Source organism: Pipistrellus hanaki (assembly GCF_964339955.1).
Source record: "Pipistrellus hanaki genome assembly, chromosome: 2".
NCBI classification, from domain to species: Eukaryota; Metazoa; Chordata; class Mammalia; order Chiroptera; family Vespertilionidae; genus Pipistrellus; species Pipistrellus hanaki.
This window is the reverse complement of record NC_140504.1, coordinates 126,648,347-126,670,814: the sequence shown is the minus strand read 5'-3', so window position 1 is coordinate 126,670,814 and position 22,468 is coordinate 126,648,347. Positions and strand designations below refer to the sequence as shown.

General features: G+C 42.9%; 1 protein-coding gene across 5 annotated transcripts in view; it reads right to left on the bottom strand.

The window, feature by feature from the left end:
* KDM1B (lysine demethylase 1B) overlaps nt 1–22,468 on the bottom strand; it is a 49,549-nt gene that overhangs the window by 8,864 nt on the left and 18,217 nt on the right. For all 5 annotated transcript variants that reach the window (XM_084872771.1, XM_084872772.1, XM_084872774.1 and 2 more), the window contains 12 exons: nt 20,482–20,686; nt 18,707–18,891; nt 15,731–15,907; nt 14,992–15,066; nt 13,339–13,476; nt 12,198–12,369; nt 8,045–8,172; nt 6,928–7,059; nt 6,313–6,387; nt 3,357–3,473; nt 1,988–2,113; nt 983–1,105 (listed from right to left, as the gene is read on the bottom strand). In XM_084872771.1, coding sequence (XP_084728897.1) covers nt 983–1,105; nt 1,988–2,113; nt 3,357–3,473; nt 6,313–6,387; nt 6,928–7,059; nt 8,045–8,172; nt 12,198–12,369; nt 13,339–13,476; nt 14,992–15,066; nt 15,731–15,907; nt 18,707–18,891; nt 20,482–20,686 — 1,653 coding nt within the window. The remainder of the gene's footprint in view (nt 1–982; nt 1,106–1,987; nt 2,114–3,356; nt 3,474–6,312; nt 6,388–6,927; nt 7,060–8,044; nt 8,173–12,197; nt 12,370–13,338; nt 13,477–14,991; nt 15,067–15,730; nt 15,908–18,706; nt 18,892–20,481; nt 20,687–22,468) is intronic.

Here is a 22,468-nt window from a genome sequence, read left to right as displayed (position 1 = left end):
AAAAGATTTATATGGAAACTATATCCTTAGTTCTGAATAACTAATTTGAAAACAAATTTTGGACAAAGACACATAGCTAGAGACTACAGTGAAATACAATCACATCATGCATAAGTTAACACCCCTCGTGCCTCTCCCTAATTTATGTAACTTCTGAGTCATTTCACTTCTTTTGACTTCTGTTCCTTTAAATGAAAAAGATGCAAGCCACACCATTTATAAATCTCCTGAGACTGTGAGATTTAGTAAGTTGGCAAATAAAAAAGTATCCCATCTCCTTTGAGAGAAGACGAAAAAGAGACTAGCTACACATGTGGGGTACGAGAAAATTTTGGACAATGTCCCTTTAAAACGGAAGTTGTTGCCAAAGACTACTGGGGTTTGGGTAAATGCAGACTCTACGGGAAATCCTGAGCCTTTTACATCCTTAGGAAAGAAAGGGGGTGTGCATGATGTGAGGGAAAGGGAAGGAAGATAATAGTGTAAGAGGGATTATGTACTGTTATGAGCTACATTTGTGTCTGCTAATATTGAAGTCCTAATCCCCACTAATTGATAACGTGACTAAATTTGAGAAAGAGCCTTTAATGATGTAATGAGACATTAAAATGGGGTCGTTGGGGTGGGCCTTAGTCCAACATGATTACTGTTCTTAAGAGAACACAGAGAGGCAGCCATGAGAGGTCACAGCAAGAAAGCAGCACCTGTCAGCCACAGAGAGAAGCCTCAAGGCAACCAAACCTGGCGACACCCTGGTCCTGGACTTCTAGCTTCCAGAATGGTCAGAAAACAAACCTCCATGTTCAATCCACCCAGGCCATGGTATTCCGTTATGGCAGCCCTAACACACTAATGCAGGAGAACTTGGGTGGACAGTTGAATATCGGAAGAGAGAATAACGGGGCCCACGGCCTTGATTCCTTTCGCCTGGCAGCGACGGCTTGCTCTGGCTCCACCGCACAGGAGGGCAGGGGTCTCTGACCTGCTCCTTGAACAGCTCCCGGAGCGTGGCCATGCACTGCTGCAGCACCTGCTTGTCGTCCAGGCTCCGCAGGGAGGCCACCGCCTCCCCAGCAATCACCGACATCAGCACGCTGTGCTTCTTCTGGACGCACGAAAGGGAAAAGCAGTTTACACCTTCTGCTTTGGTAAAATGTTCAGTTCAAAAGAAATGGCGTCACTCTCACCAATAAAATTTCATTATTTCCTACTGGCCCCTATAAAGGGGACAATCTGTTTTCCTCACAAGAACTCGTTATTCACCTATGCACTTTGTTATTGTTCCCTGCTGAAGAGACTCAAGCAGCAGTGTAAGTATCAAATTCAGGGTTCTCTTGGCTTTTCCCTGATACGAACTTGTTTTAGAAGTGTTACAAGGTTGTGTAGGAAAGGCTATGGATAAAAAATGGAAATAACTCTCTCAAATGGTAAAGAAAATTTGCCCTGGGCTCTGATGAGAAACCTTTTAAGATGTTTCTTGCAATGGAGACAGAAAAGAAACAACTGGGATTCTTTTGCCTGACGTCAGCACTGCCATACATTTCAAGTGGTGAGTATGCCCTCCCCTTTTTGATGCCCACCAATCATATCTACTGGCATGGAGACCTGCCTTCACCCGGGCCAATCACATCTCACCCTTCACAGCACCACTGGGGGACCAGTGGAGAGTGCTCTCCAAGCACCACTCATTGCTGTGCTGCTGTGGCCTCTCCCTGAGGAGTTCCCCCATCAGCCTGAAGTAACAGTTTCCACAAGTGACTAACTCATTTCCCAGGCAGGAACATTAGTACTTTGAGAAAATATGGCGGATATTGGGGCTCCTCTCCTACAGGAAAACGTCCCAGTCCAAGGATCCTCCCAGAATATAAACAAATATCCAGAGTGTCCATAATGTCATTAGTTTCCGAGCTTGATATGTAAATAATTACCACAGCAGATTTTAAACTGTGATAAGGGAATTCAAACCATACTTCACCAATAACTTTACCTGGGGATCCATGTCATAGAACACAGCAAAAAGCCCTCGCTTGCTGGCACTAGGAGGAACATGCCCGAAAAAGTCCGCTCCTTGAACTTTACTGTCCCAAAATCGATAAGGAAATTGCAAGGCAATCTGAAAAGTGAGCAGGAGGAAGATGGCTAAGAGTTTCTTGAATCAAAAATACAGCAATCTCTAAGAAGTAACCTATGGCTCGTAGCTAACACTACATTCAAAAAACCCTCACTACTCCCTTACATTCTCCCACCTCCTTTCTTCTTTCCATGAGCATCTGGCCTTTTATGTCCCTCACTGACAGCCTCTAGGCTAAACTAAAATGCAAAGCACCCCGAGACATGGCCTTGAGGCTTATGTCCATAAAATACATTCTGACTCCTCATAGGTATAGGTCTGCAATACCTGCTGCAGCACTGACCGATTCCACTGAAAGAGATTTTAAAGGCAGAGAGGAAAAAAATCCTCCTCTTTGGGGCTAATTAATGGAGGGCAAATGTGGGAAAGCAGAAAAAAAGTACTTACTTATATACCAAGTTCGAATTATGAATAACAAGATTCATCCTCCTGAGGTTAAAATTCACAAACCTCAGCTAGCTCTCCTTATCCTATCTAATAAAAGAGTAACATGCAAATTGACCATCACTCCAATAAACAAGATGGCTGCCCCAATATGGTCAAAGATGGCAGCCCCCATGTGGACACAAGATGGCCACCACAAGATGGCTGGCAGGGGAGGGTAGTGGTGGGTGGGATCAGGCCAGCAGGGAAGGGCTGTTAGGAGGGACCAGGCCTGCAGGGAAGGTTAGTTGGGGGTGGGGAGACCCTGGCCTGCAGGGGAGGGAAGTTGGAGTTGACCAGGCCTGCAGGAGAAGGCAGTTGGGGGTAACCAGGCCACCAGGGGAGAGCAGTTAGGGGCGACTAGGTTGGCAGGGAGGGCAGTTAGGGGCAATCGGGCCAGTAGCGGGGCAGTTAGGTGTCAATCAGGTTGGCAGGGGAGTGGTTAGGGGGTGATCAGGCTGGCAGGCAGAAGCAGTTAGGGGCAATCAGGCAGGCAGGCAGGCAGGCGTGCAGTTGGGAGCCAGCAGTTCTGGATTGTAAGAGGGATGTCCCAGATTGGAGAGGGTGCAGGCTCGACTGAGGGACACAACCCCCGTGCATGAATTTCATGCACCAAGACTCTAGTCTTTTCATAATGTCCTTTTGTATTCTGGAGGAACAATTACTCAAATGAAAAGGAAAGCTTCAAATTTTACTGGGACACAAAAATTACCCACTACTTCTCAATACCAGAATCTAAGGAACTCCTGTCATCGGCATTAATCTCTGTGGTTCTGGTTTAGGATTACACTTAAGTAACCACCTTTTCAATGATGCCTGCGCCTAAGCTGTTGATGGCCTTCATCTTCTTGTCGGACAGCGGAGGATTAAACTGAAGGGCGCCTTTCTGAAGTAAGGCCAGTGGGACAGTGACTAACGCCTGTGGGGAATAATTAACAGTTAAAACGCAAGCAGCAACTGGACCTCATGCCCCTACAACTCTCCAAGGAAAATCAGAACATTCCTCTCTACTGCCAGGCATCAGCTAGTCAACATCCCAGGCTGTTACACTCATAAGACCAAGGGCTGCCATGTACACTCGAGGGTTGTCACCGCACAGGGTGCGTGGCTGAGCAGACATGGCACCCAGTGGAGGAACTTGCGGAAAGGACTTGATGATTTACAATAACCCCAGGCTCAGAACAGTCAGCAGATCCCAACCCTGAAAAGCAGTGCTGTAAGAAGAAATGTGCCTAATGTGGAGTGAGGAGAACTCGACTAGGGTATCATTCCTGACATTTCTAATGTGTGGCCAAGCTAATACCTGCCCTCCTAACCTCAACAGACTGGGGTCACGCTTCAAACAAAAACCCTTACAATATACATCCATATGCTTCATAAATGATAAAGCACTCACAAACACTAAAGATTATTATAATCATGTAAAACCACATGACATTTTTTAAAAAGAGAAAGCAATTTATTGCAGGGTCTCTAATGACTTATGGAAGTGAAGTAAAAGCCAGACTATACCTTCCAAATCATACAGGTGCATTTGTATGACCAAACCATTTCTTATTGAGAGCCTCGGCTGCAAAGGAATCTGGGAAACTCTGTGTGTGTGTGTGTGTGTGTGTGTGTGTGTGTGTGTGTATGTGCATGCCACTCGCTGACTTTCCATCATCTACAGTGCAAGATAACAGGAGATGGGAGTGGAATGAAGCTGAATGCCAAGCACTATATCTACCATGGCCTTCATCAAAGATTTAGTGTATTTGGCTTGAAATCCAAACTCCATGATCACAGGAAATTCAGAGTTCTCCCTGGGATTTTGGATATATAAATAAAACTACAAGAATATAAGGTCTAGAGGCTTTCTTAACAAAAAAGCTTTCAAAGCACAGAAATGTGTGTTAATAGGCACAAGATATGAACAGACCCTGGTAATGAATAAAGCTAGATTATCAGTAGAAGCAGCCTAGATTGAATTACAGTTTATCAAATGTTTTATCTGTGCATCCTGTTGGGTGGGAAATCTTTCACTTATAAACTGGGAAAACTTCCCATTCAAACCATGTGATGTGTGCTGACAACCATAAATATTTGCTTTCAACCTTCAGGGCAGGCTTTGAAAGGCAGACTGAAACTATGCCTCATATCCCTGGAGAGCCAGAACACAAAGAAAGCCGAGCTAGCATGCCTGATCAGGGTCAGCAGAGGAGCCCAGCAGGGCTAGTCTAACTAGCATGTGATCCTAGATGCCAAAAGGCCAAGTTACGAAATACCAAAGGATGAAGTATTGGCTGACTTGCAAATTTAAAGAAGATTTTTATTTTATTTTATTTTTTTAATTACCATTAGGTAGAACTTGATAGATTAGCCCGATTCTCTCTGGGCTCACAGATACGAACACTGTGGCCCAGGGTGCTCCACTCTGGCTGCATGTTATAATCACTTAGGGAGCATTACAAACACAATCAGACCATTTCAGTGAAAGTCCCTGCAGGGTCAGGTTTTGCAGCTTTTCTTTAAAACAACAAAAAACCACAAACATATTTTTATTGATTTCAGAGAGGAAGGGGGAGATATAAACATCAATAATGAGAGAGAATCACTGATAGGCTGCCCCCTACTGGGGATCAAACCCTGACCTCCTGATTCATAGGTCGATGCTCAACCACTGAACCGCCAGCCGGCCATTGCAGCCTTTCTTTTCAGGCTCCTTTCAGGTGATTCCAATGTGCAGCCAGGACTGAAAACCACTCTCAGTCCCAAGTCTGTAGCACCACTGCTAACTACCCAGCTGGGTAAAGGCAGGAGCCCATCCCCTGGACTCAGACCTCGTCCTTCCATTTGACATGCAGTCCTTTATTTGTATGTGACTATCAAGGACTGTAAAATACTTTTAGATAATTGAAAGGTATAAAACATAGCTAGGTGATAGTCTATCAATTGTACTTTTTGGTAATCATTTCAGACATAACTAAGTTTAAGTACACTTATGAGTTTATTAGTCCCCCTCCACTCCAAGTAAGCACTTTGTTCTCCAACACTACAGAAATCTCTGTGATTTCACATATTACATTACAGCACTTTACACTGTCCACCTACATAAGTGGTTTACAAAGAATTCAAATAATACCATTTCCCCGAAACAGTGTCTTACATTAATTTTTTCTCCCAAAGTTGCGCTAGGTCTTATTTTCAGGGGATGTCTTATCTTTCCATGTGCTACGTCTTATTTTTGGAGGATGTCTTATTTTCGGGGAAACACGGTATAAAAGTACAACTGCAGTTTCGAAATGAAAACACAGATCCTTCTTGATTTTGAAAAAATGGTTCCATGATAAAACAAAGAACAATAAAAAGCCCTACCAACATGGAAAACACTGAATTAAAGTAAAATAGGTTTTTTTGAATGCAGGACCTTTCAGAATCTTTAATATGCTTTTTAGCCCTAAAACTGAACTGTAGCAGACAATACTTTCCAAACTTACGTGGCCAAAGAACTTATTTTTCTTGTGCAATTACCAGTACTATTGTACCACAGAACCCAGTTTAAGAAACACTAATCAGAATTCTATCTGCATGAATCTGTACAGTGTTAGATTAGTTAAATCAGATTTGCATATTCACCACACAATTAAGTGGACATATAAAACTCTTCAGAAATCAAACAAGGCTCCAGGCAGGTTGCCAAAGGCCAACTTCTTGGTAGAAAAGACATCTTTCACTTACTGCCAAGCCCCTGAAACACCTAGAAAGATGCTAGCACTTACCTTCTGTGCTGTGTATGCTGTCCCATCTGTCGTGGTAACTTGTACTTCATCTCCAGAATAATCAACCTTCTGTACCTGCTCAAGCAAAACAGAAAAGCATCATGGAACCACATGACCCAGGACCCTTCCCAGTTCTTGTAGTATGTGCGTTTGTCTCCGAGGCAATGGGAAATCATTCCTGGCATTCAGAGATGGAAACAACAGTGACAGCCTATTTCAGGGAACTACCGCTCAGCCATTAAAATTCATAAACACTATGTCAAAATGTGTCAAACCTTTAATGTAGTGTAATATTTGCCTTTATGAGAATGTGTAATACACATGCACAGGGGCAAAGATTTAAAAGGAAAGCTTTAAAGTGAAAATAACTGCTTTGGGTCAGGAATGTAGTGAGCAACTTGGACACTTTATTATTAATGAAAATGCATCTGCGCTACTATTGTTCCCAAACAGTAGCAACTACACAACTGACATGGACGGCACTAGGAGCGTATCCCAGAAATACGTGGAGGCACCGACTGACAGTCACTGCAAGTCCCTGTCTCCTGTGTCAACCACGTGCCCCAAACTTCACATCCTCCAAGACTAAGGCCAAGCCAGAGCTGTCGTACTCACCGGAGATTTGAGCCGAATATCTAGTCCTTCAGCCAGTTTTTCAATGATGACGGAATAGCCAGGAGTTAGGAGAGTATGGTCACCAGCAAACTGGGCAAAGAACTCGTTGTGGTCCCAGGAGCGAGCAGACACCTGGGAAACAATAGGAGAGGCTGGGAACAGAAGAGGGGTTCCCACCTCCTCTTGAGGCTGCACGGAAGGGACAAGAAAGAACTCCAAGATGAGAAAAGCCACTTGAGATAGGAGGGCAGGGCTGTCGTGAATAGGGCAAAAACACGATGGAGGGAGGGGACACAAAGGCCAACCCAGGTGAATCCCCTGCTGGGGAAGGAAACTGCTCACCAGTGCACAGGAAAGCTACAAAAGATAGACATGATTTGGGTGTGGGTACCACTCCTCATTAAAAATAAAATCAACAACCCCAGAAAAGGGGAATTCTATGAGACTAAACTGCATTTGATCAACTCCATATAAAAATATACCAACTATAGGTCTTCAACATGGAAACTCTACAGAGGTTGAAATGCAGCATGATTTTGGAAAACAGTGCTATTCCAATCACCACGAAGAATCAAATGAACATGAAGAGGTCCCAAAGAGGACAATTCGGTCAGGGGCCATCCGTGGAGTCACTATTCAAAATATAGAATATTTAAGTGTCAAAATCACGGTTAGTTAAATAAATTAGGCAAGTTTAAATTTATTTTAGCAAAATAAACAGACCATCACTGCAAGGACACTCTTTCTGGGTCTTTTGGGAGCAGTGTTTTCAGACAAGGTTCCACAGAACGCCCCAGAGGCCTCGCTGAACACGGGAGGAGGGGCGAACACACAGGCCCTCCCCACTTCAGCCCAGCAGCCCCCCTGTGTTAGGGTTACACACTGAGCTTCTTCACAGGCATTATTGGGGGGGGGAAATTTTTTCCCCCCCAAAACCACTGTGAGGTCATTAATATGTTCTGAAATCATGGTTTTCGAACTTTTTAAAAGAAAATTTATCTTGACTGTTGCAGCAAAACCATTGTTTCCTGTTTATCCAAAGCAGCCCAGGCTGGATACTGAGATGACATAAAGTATGCACAAAACAAGCACCCCGAGGCGCGCGGGGCCAGCCCACCTGGTGGAGGTTGCTGCCACAGGCGTACTCCAGGTTGCTGAGGTGGAACTGCAGCACCTGCTCCTCCAGCTCACTGAAGTGGATGCCGGACTCCTTGATGAAAGCTTTGTAGATCTCCTCGATCTTCTCTGAAACGGGGGTGGGCCAAAGCGGAGAAAACAGCTTCAGCAGCGTTCTCGAACGCCTTACCTTTTGCTCTCAACCTCCTTCAACCCACAAAACCCAAAACTTCGGAATCCCTTTCCTGAGCCAACGCAGGGAAAGGACGTCTGGATGAGGTTGGCTTCTCTCGGGAAGGAAAAGTGCATCTTAACAGGGAACAAAGCTATGTAGGTTCTGTATCTCCAACCACGTCTCATTTCTGCTCAGCTGAGAAGTGGTTTCTTCTTTTGCCCAAGATACAGAAAAGCATGGCAGGACACTCAGAGAGGATGCCCAAGCCTTCTGGTCACATTGCCATCACCTTCAAATCGAGTTTTTACAACGTCTCGCCTCAGCTGGAGGATCTGTGATGCACTGGCCATTGGCGATGTTCTCTCCGCAGTAACAACACTTCACCATGAACTGCCATCACATCAGCCCTCTGCCTCAGCACCTTGAATTACTGGTCCTTGCTGCCTGAGTAATAAACCCAAAACCCACAGCCAAACTGTGCCAGCACGTTTTTAGCCTTCCCAAACTCAGCACCACCACCTGCCCACTCACAGGCTCTGCTACAGAATCTCTTCCTGGCCCTGCAGGGCCTGGACTGTAACCCTCACCATAGCTCCCTACCCCGTCCGCTCCCAGGCCAGCGGCAGGGACTCTGCACGCCTCAGAAATCGCGTCTTATCTAACCCCAGGCACTTAACTATCTCACTCAACTGGAACTTACAACTACACACACACAGCACTGTGAAGCCATTCCGTCTTGGACTCCTCTCTGGGGGGGTGGGAGAGACTCACGACTGACAAATTGTAAGAATCTTAGGCCCAGTCACTTCTCCATCCCCTTCCTGGGGAGATGACCATGCAAGGCACACACTGCAGACACACAGCTTCTATGGAGCACTGCGAACTTGCTTGACTAGCGACAGAACTGAGTGCCAGTCGACTTTTTTGTTTTCTAGACAACTCAAGATTCTCATTCAAAATTTCCGTTCTCCCACTAGATTGTGACATGGGGATGCCACGGCACCTCTGGATTTGTGCCAGGCTGTTGGCCATAGACCACCAGGTGCTTTTTTTAAAAAATCACTTTCAGAACCATCTGTAGCAATCCCATTTCTGCCTCCTGTTGTTCCTATTTTCCTTAGGTGCTGTAGAGGCCAAGAACCAAGATTGTTGGAACAATATACAAAATTAAGTATAAATAGGTTGAGAAAAGTCTAAACGCAACTTTTATGTAAATACTATCTAAAAGCTTTAGTAACATGCTTTGTGAAATTAACTAACTTCCTAATATTTATATATATATATATATATATATATATATATATATATATACACACACACACACACACATACATACATACATACATACATACACTAGAGGCCCGGTGCACAAAATTCATGCGGGGGGGAGGAGGGGGGGGAGAGGTGTCCCTCAGCCCAGTCTGCACCCTCTCCAATCTGGGACCCCTCGAGGGATGTCCAACTGCCCCTTTAGGCCCATCTTCCCGGTGGGGATCAGGCTTAAATGGGCAGTCAGACATCCCTCTCACAAATCCAGAACTGCTGACTCCCAACTGCTTGCCTAACTGCCATTCTTATTGCCCCTAACTGCTTCTGCCTGCCAGCCTGATCACCCCTAACCACTCCCCTGCCAGCCTGATTGATGTCTAGGTGCTCCCCTGCCAGCCTGTTTGCCCCCAACTTCCCTCCTCTGCCAGCCTGGTCACCCCTAACTGCCTTCCCCTGCAGGGTTGATCACCCCCAACTGCCCTCCCTTGCAGGCCTGGTCCCTCCCAATTGCCCTCCCCTGCTGGCCATCTTGTGGTGGTCATCTGTGTCCACATGGGGGCAGAATCTTTGACCACGTGGGGGCAAACATCTTGTGTATTGGAGTGATGGTCAATCTGCATATTACTCTTTTATTAGATAGGATAGATGCCTGATGCATGGGTGGGGGCCAGCTGGTTTGCCCTGATGGGTGGGGGTTCCCTTGGAGCACGAGGCGGCCTTGGTGAGGGGCCTGTGGTGGTTTGCAGGCCAGCCACATGCCCAGGCAACCCAAGTGGAGGCCCTGGTATCTGGAATGTATTTACCTTCTACAATTGAAACTTTGTGGCCTGGAGCAGAGCCAAGCCTTTTGCTTACTCGGTGGCTGCCGCCATTTCTGTTTGGATTTGTTTACCTTCAATAATTGAAACTTTATAGCCTGGGTAGAGGTTTAGGCCGGCTAGGGCGGGTGGAAAGCTTGGCTTCTTCCATTGCCTGGGAAACCCAAGCCTCCCTCCTGCTCTCTGTGGCCACAGCTATCTTGGTTGGGGTTAATTTGCATACTCGTTCTGATTGGCTGGTGGGCATGGCTAGTGGGCATGGCTTGTAGGTGTAGTGGAGTGGGCATGGCTGGTGGGCGTGGCTTGTGGGTGTGTGGTCAATTTACATATTACTCTTTTATAAAGGTAAGATTTTTTTTCAGCTAAGTGCTAATAAAGATCTAAGCTGAGATGCTACTAGCAGGATATAATTAACCTTATATAGAGATGTGTGCATTATTCAAGCTTTTCAAAAAATATATTATAAAACAACTACTTACACAGTAAGTATTGCTAACCCTCCCTTATTTTAAGTAAGGCCAACACAAAGCTACATTATTACATTTTTACTTGCTGACACTGAAAGAAGTCTAAAGAAAATGCCGTCCAGCGACCACCTCACATGTGAAAACCAATACCAAATCCTGAGAACTCCCTGAAAGTTAGCCTCATAACTATCCTCAATCCCAGAAAATTCAACCACTCGCCACTTGGTCTGGACACTACGGCATAAAATGAAACAGCCCCTGTTGATCCCAGTAAGTTTCTGAAAACATTCTGTTATGGTCTATCAGCACTCACCTAGGCGATCAAGGTGCGGGTCAGTCTCAGGGGAGGGCGGCTAAACAACAGGAGACAGCCTGCCCTGCTTCTGAGAAGTTACCCCAAACAGAGACCAATACCAGAATGAGGAACTAAAAATCCTCACAAAGAAACATATAGTTGAAGCAAATTAACAGTCTAAATGCTTTCAACAATAAATAAAAATATTTTTAAAAAAGCAGAAAAATAAATCCTAAAAACAGTTCAAATGTTCAAACTTTAAGAAACTCCGAATTGCTTCCAAAAACGACACGTGAATTCACTAGGTCATAAAACTGTAGGTTAAGTAAATATCAACTTAAGAAGCAATAGAGTAAAATCTCAGCTAGTACCTTCATGGAAATGAGTCATGATACACAGTCAAGTTTTCTAAAGAATTGTGATGAATGCTGTCTATGTAGGGCCAAAGCTAAAGAGTTTGAAGTAGTCCAATTGGTATGGCTCAGTGGCTGTGTCGACCCATGAACGAGGAGGTCACAGTTCGAATCCGTCACAGCACATGCCCGGGTTGCACACTTGATCCCCAGCAGGAGATGGCGAGAGGCAGCTGACCAACAATTCTCATCACTGATGTTTCTATGTCTCTCCCCTTCCCCTTCCTCTCTCTGAGATCAATAAAGACTTATTTTTTTAAAGCATTTGGAAATTATTAAATTATAACACACATTCTTGCATTCTTAAACAATATACTGAACCTACTGCGCCCCAAAAGGAAAGGAAATCCTGGCGTACAGAAACGCTTACCTAGAAAGGACATTATGTGACTCTTTATTCACATAGGGCTTACGACACTTTGCTTAAAAGGAAGTACCTCTGGGAAAATGAAAATTAAACGTTCACATCATTTTTTTTAAACACCAGCTTTTGTGTCAAGTAAGATTTGTGTGGGTGCACACACAGGCAGCTAACAGTCCCTGAGCAAGTTCTGCTCCCTCTGCAGACCAGTTGGGGGAACTCATCTGTCCAAAATGAATGCTTTGAAAGACTATTCTTATTGCACCATGAACCTCATGGCTGAATGGTACTACTGCTGACCAAGCTGGGTTAGAATGAGACTCAGAGGAACAATCAGAACACCATTCTCCCCATACCTCCTAAAGGGACATCTTGGAGCTGAGTCTTATCCTTCCTCCACTCAGAGACAACATCCAAGAGAGCATTAAAATGAAAATCCATGCGCTTGTCAATAGTGGGGTCAGTAATTCTTCCACCTTCCTGAATTAAGTCACATCTTTCTCCAAACTTATGCATGCTGATGCCAAGCTTCAAAATAATAAGAATAAGAAGGTGAAAATTTTTCCCTGGAAAAAATATGTACATATTCTAAGCTGAAATTATAGACAGAGCTCTCGTGGAGAAAACGGCCTAGTACCTCCCAAAGATAATGCTAAATATGCTTAACCGAAAATGGCAGCAAAGGCAGGCAGTGGGGAAAAATAGCATGACGTCTACGAGGCCTCATTTTATGAGAATGCGAGGGGGACAGCAGCAGCTTCTGTGCCAGGCACTGTCCGGCCTGTCAGCCAAGGTTTATCAGTGCTGCTGCTGCTGCAGCTGTGCACCGCCCGCCTCTCTTCGCTCTGGCATCCTACCTCCTCTGTGGACTCTCATATAAATGAGCACACAAACACACAATCACTCACAGGGGGTAGAATTGATTTTACCATCAATAAATATTTTAGGAAAAACCTTGGACCTACCAGGTCTTCAAAGAAACTATGCAGGCATGCTCAGTAAAAGGTAGGATGTCCAATGAAAGCTCTCAGATAAACACCAAATTTTATATATATATATATATATATATATATATATATATATATATATATATATATATATATATTTATATTTGTATGTATAAGTATGTCCCAAATATTGCATGCAAAATACCCTGTGTAACAGCTGAGACAAACTTATACTAAAAAAATATTTGTTATTTATCTGAATTTAATAGGGAATCCTGCATTATTATTTGCTTAATCTGGCAATCCTAAAACCACAAGGTAATCCAGTGGCCGGCAAATAACACACAAATATAATTAAAGATCTTAGAGAAAGAAAAAAATATTCTAAGTCCTCTGGTAGCACCTTCTCATGGAGGCAGCGCTATACCTGACTTTAGAAGTCATTCTGGAGTTGTTACCTATTACTTAAAAAACACATTACTACTACACAGAAGCAAACTGAGAACTTCTTCTTTTCTTTATCTACAATACAAATCTTAAAGAAACCCACTTGTTCACACATGAGTGCTACTGGGTTGTTAATACAGCCATTGACGATCTGGGCTCCTCTTCCCACTGTGACGCCTTTAAAAGATTTATCATCCCACACTCGGCCTCCAATTCTGTCTTTGGCTTCCAGCACAGTCACCTAAAGAGACAGACAATTGGGGAAGCTAAGTAAGATAGAATAGTCTTATCAAATGCACTACTATCAATGTAGAATAATACATTGATAAGTAAGTCCCATATTTGGTTAATTTTTTTTTATTACATTATTAGAGAAATGACTTTGAAGAGAAAGCAGTGTAAACAGAAGCCCAAGTGGCTGTAACACAGATTCTAATGACGAGTGGGTGAGTGGTCAGTCTGTTTGTGAAATTTTCAAATTATTCCCTCAAATCCCATAATGATAAGATCTGATGAACTAGCACATGAAATGCAACTGTAAAGCTTTTACTAAATAATATTTCATAAATTAAAAAGCACTATTAGAAACTAGGTTCAAGAGGAGATTTTGAACATTAAAGACTCTGGATTGTAATAACTCCCCTGTAACATAATCTGTAGGTTTCCCAAATAAAAGCAAACAAGAAACCTTGGCCCCAACATCTAACACTGAAATAATCAATTAAAAAGCCTCGTATTGTAATAGCTCTAAGAAAATACTTGCAAATGCAAACAAGCATCCTATAAATCCAACTCAGGTACTTCTACTTTGTCAGCAACACAATGTAATTCAAGACTTAGGTCCTCCATTCAAACAAGAAGAAAACCTCTCTCAGGCACAGCTACAAAAAGCTTTTCTTGTCCCTGAAACCTCCATCAGAGAAGATTTTGTGAAAAAAGAAGTCGTCATTTCTTCTAGCAAGATGGAGAAGAGCAAAAAGACTAACTCAATTTTACCAAATTAATTTTCACATATGGTTTAAGTGAAAACCAAAGACTTTGCAAAATAAGTTTTTAAAAGGGAGATATGTGTCAGATTTCGGAAGTCACAGAAACCTAAGGTTAATTTGAGTGACCCTAATACAAATTAGACATTGAACTGCACAAATGGTTTTTGTATTAGTTTCTATTTTGGCTAATTTTGAACAACTGGAATAAAGCAATATACCAGAGGGGGAAAAAATAATATCCCACCTTGGGGAAACAGGCAACCCCAAATATGTACAGTACTTCAAAAGTCATGTAATTCTGTCTCAACAATGGATTAAGTAATTCAATCTTGCTTCCAAAAGCAAAGATTTTTGTTTCTCAGGATATAAGATTCACAGGGTCCCTTTAATTTGCATTAAAAAAATGTAACTGGGTATTTCAGAAACTTTTATAAAAGAAACAGTGAATTTCCAAACTGTTATCTGTTGTCTCAAACTATTGCAGGAATAAAGGATTTTTCCCAATAACCCCAACTTAAAATCTCTTCTGGGTTGCTCAATAGTCTAAAACTTCTTAAAGCTGTGGGAATTTCTATCTTCCTCTACTTTTCTCTAATTAAACTAACTTCAAATTTTGTATCTTTTCTTGGATCGAGTGTAAAGACATAAAGATATCATGTACTCAGCATTCTTTGCTAAAATCAGGAAGTGGTTTCTAAGTCTTAGAAAATCTGGACCAGAGGAGCAGTTAACCATCTGTTTCCACCTCCATGAGCCAAAAATCTCACCTTAATTCCAAAGTTATGCAGTTGCCTAGCAGCTGCTAATCCTGCTGGACCAGCCCCGATAACGATGACTGATTTCTTTAAAAAAAAAAAAAAAAAAAAAAAGGAACAATGTTATGCTAAGTGAAATAAGAGTCAGAGAAAGAAGTATCACATGATCTAATTCATATGTGGAATCTGATGGAAAAAATATACTGATGAACAAAATAGATCCAGAGTCATAGAAGCATGGAAGAAACAAATCTCTGAGGGAAGGGGGTAGGGATAGATTAACCAAAGAATTTATATGCATATATGCATTACCCATGGACACAGACAATAGTGTGGTGAAGGCCTGCGGGGGTTGGGGGGAAGGGGCATCTCTAGGGGCAAAAAGGGACATCTGTCATACTTTCAACAATAAAGATAAATTTTTAAAAATCTAATTAGAGCAATGAAAACAGTGTACTGTTTTAGTTGTTCTGGAAGGTGCTAACTACCAAGCAATGTTGGCTCATCTACATTTTTTTGATGCCCTTAGCAGAAAGTTATTTTCCTAAAGAATACTGTAGTACTTTTCTTAAGCAATCCCTTCCTCTTTTCTATAGTCTAGGGAAACAGAATCCTCTCCCGGGAAACACATACTCCAGCAAGTCTTATTTTACAATTTTTATGGCGATAGTGTGACTTTTGCTAGTATCATCAACAATGTGCTGGCCTTTATCCTGACCGAGGGGAGTTATTGCTAGAGCTGGTCACCTACACTGTGGTAATCTTTAGGAAGAAGACGCTGGTCAGTGCCGATGCTGAGAACTCCTGTGTTGATGAGACCTTTTCTCGTCATAAAGTAAAGGATCCTCTCCACTTCCTGAACACACCGAATGCGCACGAGACCCCGGACAATGATGTGAGGAATACATTTATGAGGAGTAAGAGCTTCCTGTGTTTGAAAATAAAACCAAACTGTTAAGGCAAACAAACAAAAAGCAACTCTTGGTTCCTGAAAAAGGTAAACATAGAATTACCACATGACCCAGCAATTCCACTCCCAGGTATATACCCACAGGAATGGAAAACAGATGTTCAAAGTAGCACTGTTCAAAGAGCCACAAAAATGTTCATCAAGAGCTGAACAGAGAAATGTGGTCTACCCACAAAGGGAATATTACTTAGCCATAAAAAACACTGAAGTACTGATCCATACTACAATACATTTAAAACATTATGCTAGGTAAAGAAGCTCATTGCAGAAGGCCTCATGTTGTAAGATTCCATTTATACAAAAAGTCACGTATAGACAAATCCATAGAGACAGAAAGTGGATGAATGCTAGGCGAAGGGAGGAATGGACTGTGGGGTGCCTCTATGGATAATGAAAAATTTCTGGAACTAGATAGTGGGCATGGCTAAACAACATTGCATATGTACTTACTGCCACTGAAATATACATTTTAGAATTGTTTAAATAGTAAATATTATGTTGTGTGTATTTTATCACAATAAAAAGAAACTATCAGGGTCCTGGCTGGCGTGGCTCAGTGCGTAGAGCATTGGTCTGGGCACCAGAGGGTAGTGGGTTCGATTCCTGATCAAGGGCACATTACTGGGTTGCTGGTCCGATCCCTGCCCCTGGTTGGGGAGTGTGTGGGAGGCAACCAATCGATGTGTCTGGGTCAAATCAATATTTCTCCCTTTCCCCCAACCCTCCTTTCCATTCTCTCTAAAAAGTATCTTCACTCCTTGGGTGAGGATTAAAAAAAAAAAAAAGAAACTCTCAAAGTCATTGAAGTTCATTATTTATCATGAAGAAATAAGATAGATCAAAGGGAGGCTTGCCTGGTGAAGGGACAAAAGGCAGATACCACAAATTGTATCTTATCACATAAGTTTCCCTTTGCTAAGAGTGACTGCTACAGAGAGTGTGGGGGCAGACTACATAACAAATATATTCCTGACTCAATAAACAACGCAACAAAGGCCACTGTTGAAACCCAGGCTGCTCTGTGCACTGGCAGCAGGAAAAGTTGGATTCTTATCATGGATGAGGGGGGGCTGATGGAGGAACTTGAGAAAAAAAAAAAAAAAAAAAAGATATCACTGCCTTTCTCTGCTTGGCCCAGCAAGGCCTTGGTCCACTTCAAAGATCCCAGAGTAATGCGGCCTGGGCCGGGTGTGAAGCTAGAATGGGCACTGGAGGTGGGCGTGGGGGTCCCTACCCTTGGCCTCTCCCGTACTTGTCCCCAGGCCCCAGCTCCACCAGAACCTGAAATACAGGAAGATGACTACACACTTGAAGGAGTCAAAAATAACACAACATTGACCTTCATTGCTTCAGAAGACAAACTGTTTGTATTTATGAAATTTAAAAACAATCCTTTCAAAGTCTTTGATTCTTCCATTGCAAACATTTGTGTTTTACCACTGGAGTATTAAATATATACAATATATAAACCATGTAACAAAGGCCACTGTAAATACTCTTCTCATTAAAATGAAAATGGGTCCGGCCAGCATGGCTTGGTAATTGAGCACTGACCTATGAACCAGGAGGTCTCAGTTCAATTTTCTATCAGGGCACATGCCTGGGTTGTGGGCTCCATCCCCAGTGTGGGGCATGCAGGAGGCAGCCAATCAATGATTCTCTCTCATCGTTGATGTTTCTATCCCTCTCTCCCTCTCTGAAATCAATAAAAATACATTTTAAAATTTTTAATGGATCCAGGCTGACAAGTTCAGGGTTTTTTTCTGTATGACTCATCCCCAGTATAAGTTAAAATTCAAAATTTTTTAATATGAAGAAAAATTAATCTGATGCTGTTTCTAAAAAGTGTATCTTTGTAATTATTCACAGGAAATTCTGAGCACAATTTTATTCAGTTCAGCAAATATTTATTGAGCATCTGTATCAAACCTGTTGGGGATGAAATGAATAATTAATTCTACCTTGCCCAGTCTACTCACCAGGGTATAATTTGTATAAGTGGCGTTAACACCCATTACTAAATCAGGTCACCTCATACTGGAGTCTAATCCAGTGAAATACTAGGGTGGAGCTGGCATATCTTTCTTGGTGGCTTTCCAAAATGATCGGCACTGAGAAGCCACTTGATAGTTGCAGAAGAAATTAATAAGTCAGAAAAACACTGAGGTCAGAAAGGCTTGATTTTTTTTTTTAAACTTGTATTTCCACCACACATACCACACACACCAAAAATTTATCTCCACCCCTTTCAAGGCTGGTACTGTATGTATAAAGCCCCTAACATTTATTCAGTCCCAACAGAGAGCAAAGGTTGTTTGAGGATAACAAGGTGAATATGAATCCTGCCCTCAACGGTTTAATCCAGTCTTTCGTGTTTCTTTCACCTTTTCTCCTGGCATAACCATCAGAACTGTTTGAACCAAACTTTGCACCTCACACTCACTCACTAGAGAGTTAAGATTCCAATAACACACAATCTAAAGTGGCAGTTCTCAGGGAGGAAAGACTTTGCCCCCATTGGCAGGTTGTCACAATTGGGAGTGCTCTGGCATCTAGGAGGCAAAGAGGCCAAGGATGCAACTAAACACACTATAATGCACAGGACAACCCCTCACACAAAGGCTCTCCCCCCAAAACTTCCCACGCTGCTGAGGCGGAGAAACCCTGGTGGAAAGGCTCTGTCCATGGGCGGCGTGGCTCCTCTCTTCCACGGGAAGTCCCTGTCGCCTGCCGAGCGCTCCCATGCCCTGCACTTACTTTGCAGTTGGTGTACCACAGGGCCAGGATGAGGTTCCGCAGGGCCAGGTACATGGTGGGGTCTCGGGAGTACTCGGGGAACTCGTAGAGCTCGTCCAGCTCCATCACATCCGGCCTCACGCACAGGGCTTTGCCGCACTCGTTGGGCTGGTAGAAAGGCTGGAAGTACCGGTTCATGCCTGGGACTGACAGAAGCACAAACAGGCAAATGCTCCACGCTGTCACCTCCACATGCGGGTGAGTTAAAGCGCAATATCAAGCCAACAAGGACAGCCAAGTCCAGCTCCACAGTCTCTCCTGCTGTGTTTCTGCTTCCTCCCTCCAGTTAGACAACATATGTGGAAATTAAACACATGTTTTCCCCTTCTTCACAAATTTAATTTCGATGGTATGGACAAATCTTTAAAAGCTGTGATTGTGGTAAAAAAAAAAAAAACACCCACATACTATAAAATTTACCATCTTAACCATGTTTAGGTATACAGTTCAGTAGTGTTAAGTATATTCATATTGTTATACAATAGATTCCAAAACTTTACAACTTGCAAAACTCACTCTGTACCTACTGAACTCCAACTCCCCATGGAAAAATATTTTAAACTTTTATTGGAATTTTTCTGATTATAAGTTGAACAGGTTCATAGGGGAAATAGCAATCACTAACTCCTGATAATTCTTGAGGGGGGTTTACAGACTACCAGTGCTATTTCTCTGAATGGAAAATTTTAATATTATAGAAATTTGTTTTTACAAAGCCAGGAAAAATGCTACTTTATAATATTTTCTAACTTGTTTTTTTTTTTTTTTTCTTAATGTATGACATCAAGAATAGTTTTCCATGTCATTAACTAGGACTTTAATGGACATAATATTTTCTTATCATTTAACCATTCCACTAATGCTGAGCATTGAAACTTCATCCAATTTAACTATTATAAGCAATTCCACACAAATTTCTTTGCACCAAAACCTTTGGACTTCCATTATAATTTACTTTGATAATTTAGTTGGATACATTCGTAGGATAAAAATTTTTGTTCACACTGCCAAATTATCCTTCATAAATATCCAAACCCACTAATTTGAGTGCCTGTTAGTTTAGTTCCTTAAACTAACACTGGGATTGTTTCTCTTCTGCTTTCATTTCGACCACAGCTACATTTTTAGAGGACCCAGTGTTATAAGTTAAAAACCTTAAGACAGAGCCACAATGTCATAATCTAGTCACATCATCAAAAATGAAGTTGGTAATTAAAACATTAAAGAAGTGTTCCGAGCAGAAAATCTAGAATTCTTGCTTGTACACAAAGAATTCCAATGTGGAATTTTAAAGTCATGACCAACAAGCATCCCTGTCCTGACCTAAAGATTTTTTTCCAGAGTGAATCATTCTGCTGAAATCCTCAGTGACATCATTAGAAGTAGAAAGACTCAGAATAAAAAGAAGGATGCTAAGATAGTCAAAATATTTCTTCTGGCATGTTAGAGTTTGCATTATCATCAACTTATCCAGCTTTCAAATACATACTCATTAAACTCTGTAGACAACAATTCCGGAACAAGTGTTATAGGCTTTCCAATCAACTGAGGGAAAAATTAACTGCACAATATACACAAATGATAGGACGTCCACAGCATAACCAAATCTATGATATAATGAGGTACTTTATAGCACACTAAGTCTTTTCCATTCCGCTCACCCACGCATTTCCAGGGACTGGGGGGAGGAAGGAGGGGGGAGGGGGAAAGCAGAGAGTGCCAGGACCAGCTCTCACCCAGCACAGAGGGGACCGCCTTGGAGTGCTCCAGCTTCCCGGGGCTGGCTTCGCTGGCTGCGCGGTGTGTGCTGGTGCAGGAGGGGCTCATGCCAACGCAGTCAGGGTAGTAGGCAGAGAGCAGGGGTGCTGCCACGCTGTCTTTCAGCAAAGGAGGTAGAATGAGCATGGAGTACCACCAATGGTTGGAAACTTCCGACACTCTCTGGAATGGGCAGAGCAAGACGAAGAGGGACAATGGCAGACAGGAAATGGACATGCAGATTCAGCCAAGGACAGATGACTGTCTCCACAGTATTCACCCGTAACCCCTCTAGTCTGCCTTCTCCCACTCAGCAATCCTACACCAGAGCTCAGCGCACTCAGGTTCAGAAACAAGAGTGGCCGGCGATACCTGCAGAGCCATGTTTCCAAGGCAGAGTTGTTTCAGATACACAGCAACAGCCTCCCCGTCTCTCCCTCCTCTCCTCGTCTCTCCCTCCCCTCCTCGCCAAACCCACCATCTCCAGATCAGTCTTGAAGCTGCACCCACGGACAACACGCCAGTTTAAGTGTGACATGACAACTTTCTATTCAGTAACCACTTTATCTTCAACTCCCCCCACCCCCGCCCCTTCTTACTAGAACCTAAAGATAATTTAAATAGAAAAACTGGGCAGAAAAAAATAATAATTCACCTAAGAAGTAGCCAAGCATTACCACTTTTTGCCAGAGGCTACAAAAATATTTTCAGAGGGGAAAAGTACACTACAACCATTGAAATAGATGCTAAATGTAGGACTGAACAAGTAAAAGCTATTTTTGGTCTTTAAATGTGTGATCACATTCCAGAGTCGGTTTAACATATGGAATCATTGGATCAAAGCATCTCCATGATGACGAACCCTTGCAATAACAAGAAAATCTGGTTGGCTTGGAAAGCAAACTCCACACATCCTATGGTAGACAGCCTTTTCTAAAAGTGAGCCTGAATACATGCCCCAAGAATTCTAAGAATCTGGTACAGGAGAACCATGTGCTCAGAGCCCCTCTGATGTTAGTTTTCTAGGCTCCCAGCAAATGCCAGCTGCCATCAAGCAGGGGTTTGTGAACGCAGGGTCCACAGAGTTAATCCAGATTGAAGATGCATTTTGTTTGCCCTTCAGATCACAGAGTCCGAATCTGGGACGATCCATTTTCAGTTGACTATAAGCCCCAACACTCCTTATAAATCACCCCAGCTTCTTCACACATTCACTGTGCGTGCCTTTCCCCAAAGGCATTTCTGTGTACAATTTTTGTTCTCAAGGCCTGTTTTGGGCTTGGTTCCTGAGCGCAGAGCTGTACCCAAAAGAAGGGAAGCTTCAGTCCCTTCCTCAACACACCAGGGCTGCCTCTATGGGCCCCCTTCTGAGCAGAGCGCCAAGGACAGAGAAAACTGAGGATTCAGACACTCCAAATACACCACAGAGAGGGCAGAATGTAGGTGACTTATAAAACATTCACCCCAAGCTCTTCCATTCTCTTATACTTCCTGGGTCTTGCAGCTATGTTGGTATATTGAGTCAGGACCCAGCAGAGAGCGCCTGCCATCCTATTAACTCCCCCCAGTTTTGCTCCCCATAGAAGCCCATGTGAGGGTGCTCCAAACCTCTGCGTTGGAACAATGAGAAACGAAAACAGTGCCCAATAAACTAGCATTTGATCTTGTTATTCAAAGTGTGTTTGCTCAACACATTCGCCATTCCTGGACACCAGGCTCTAATTTTGTCCATATACCATTAAAAAAATTCCACTGTCATCTTGAATACACATACCAATGAAGAACTTGTACTTGATAAAGTCAAGTCTATTAATGTAATAAAATGCCCACTATCCTAAGTTAAATAGTATTCCCCAGAACCTCAGAATGTAACCATTTTTGGAAACAAAGTCTTGCAGACCTTGTCATACTGGAGCCTTAGATTCACTTTGACTAGCATCCTTAGAAGAAGAGAAGAGACAGAGA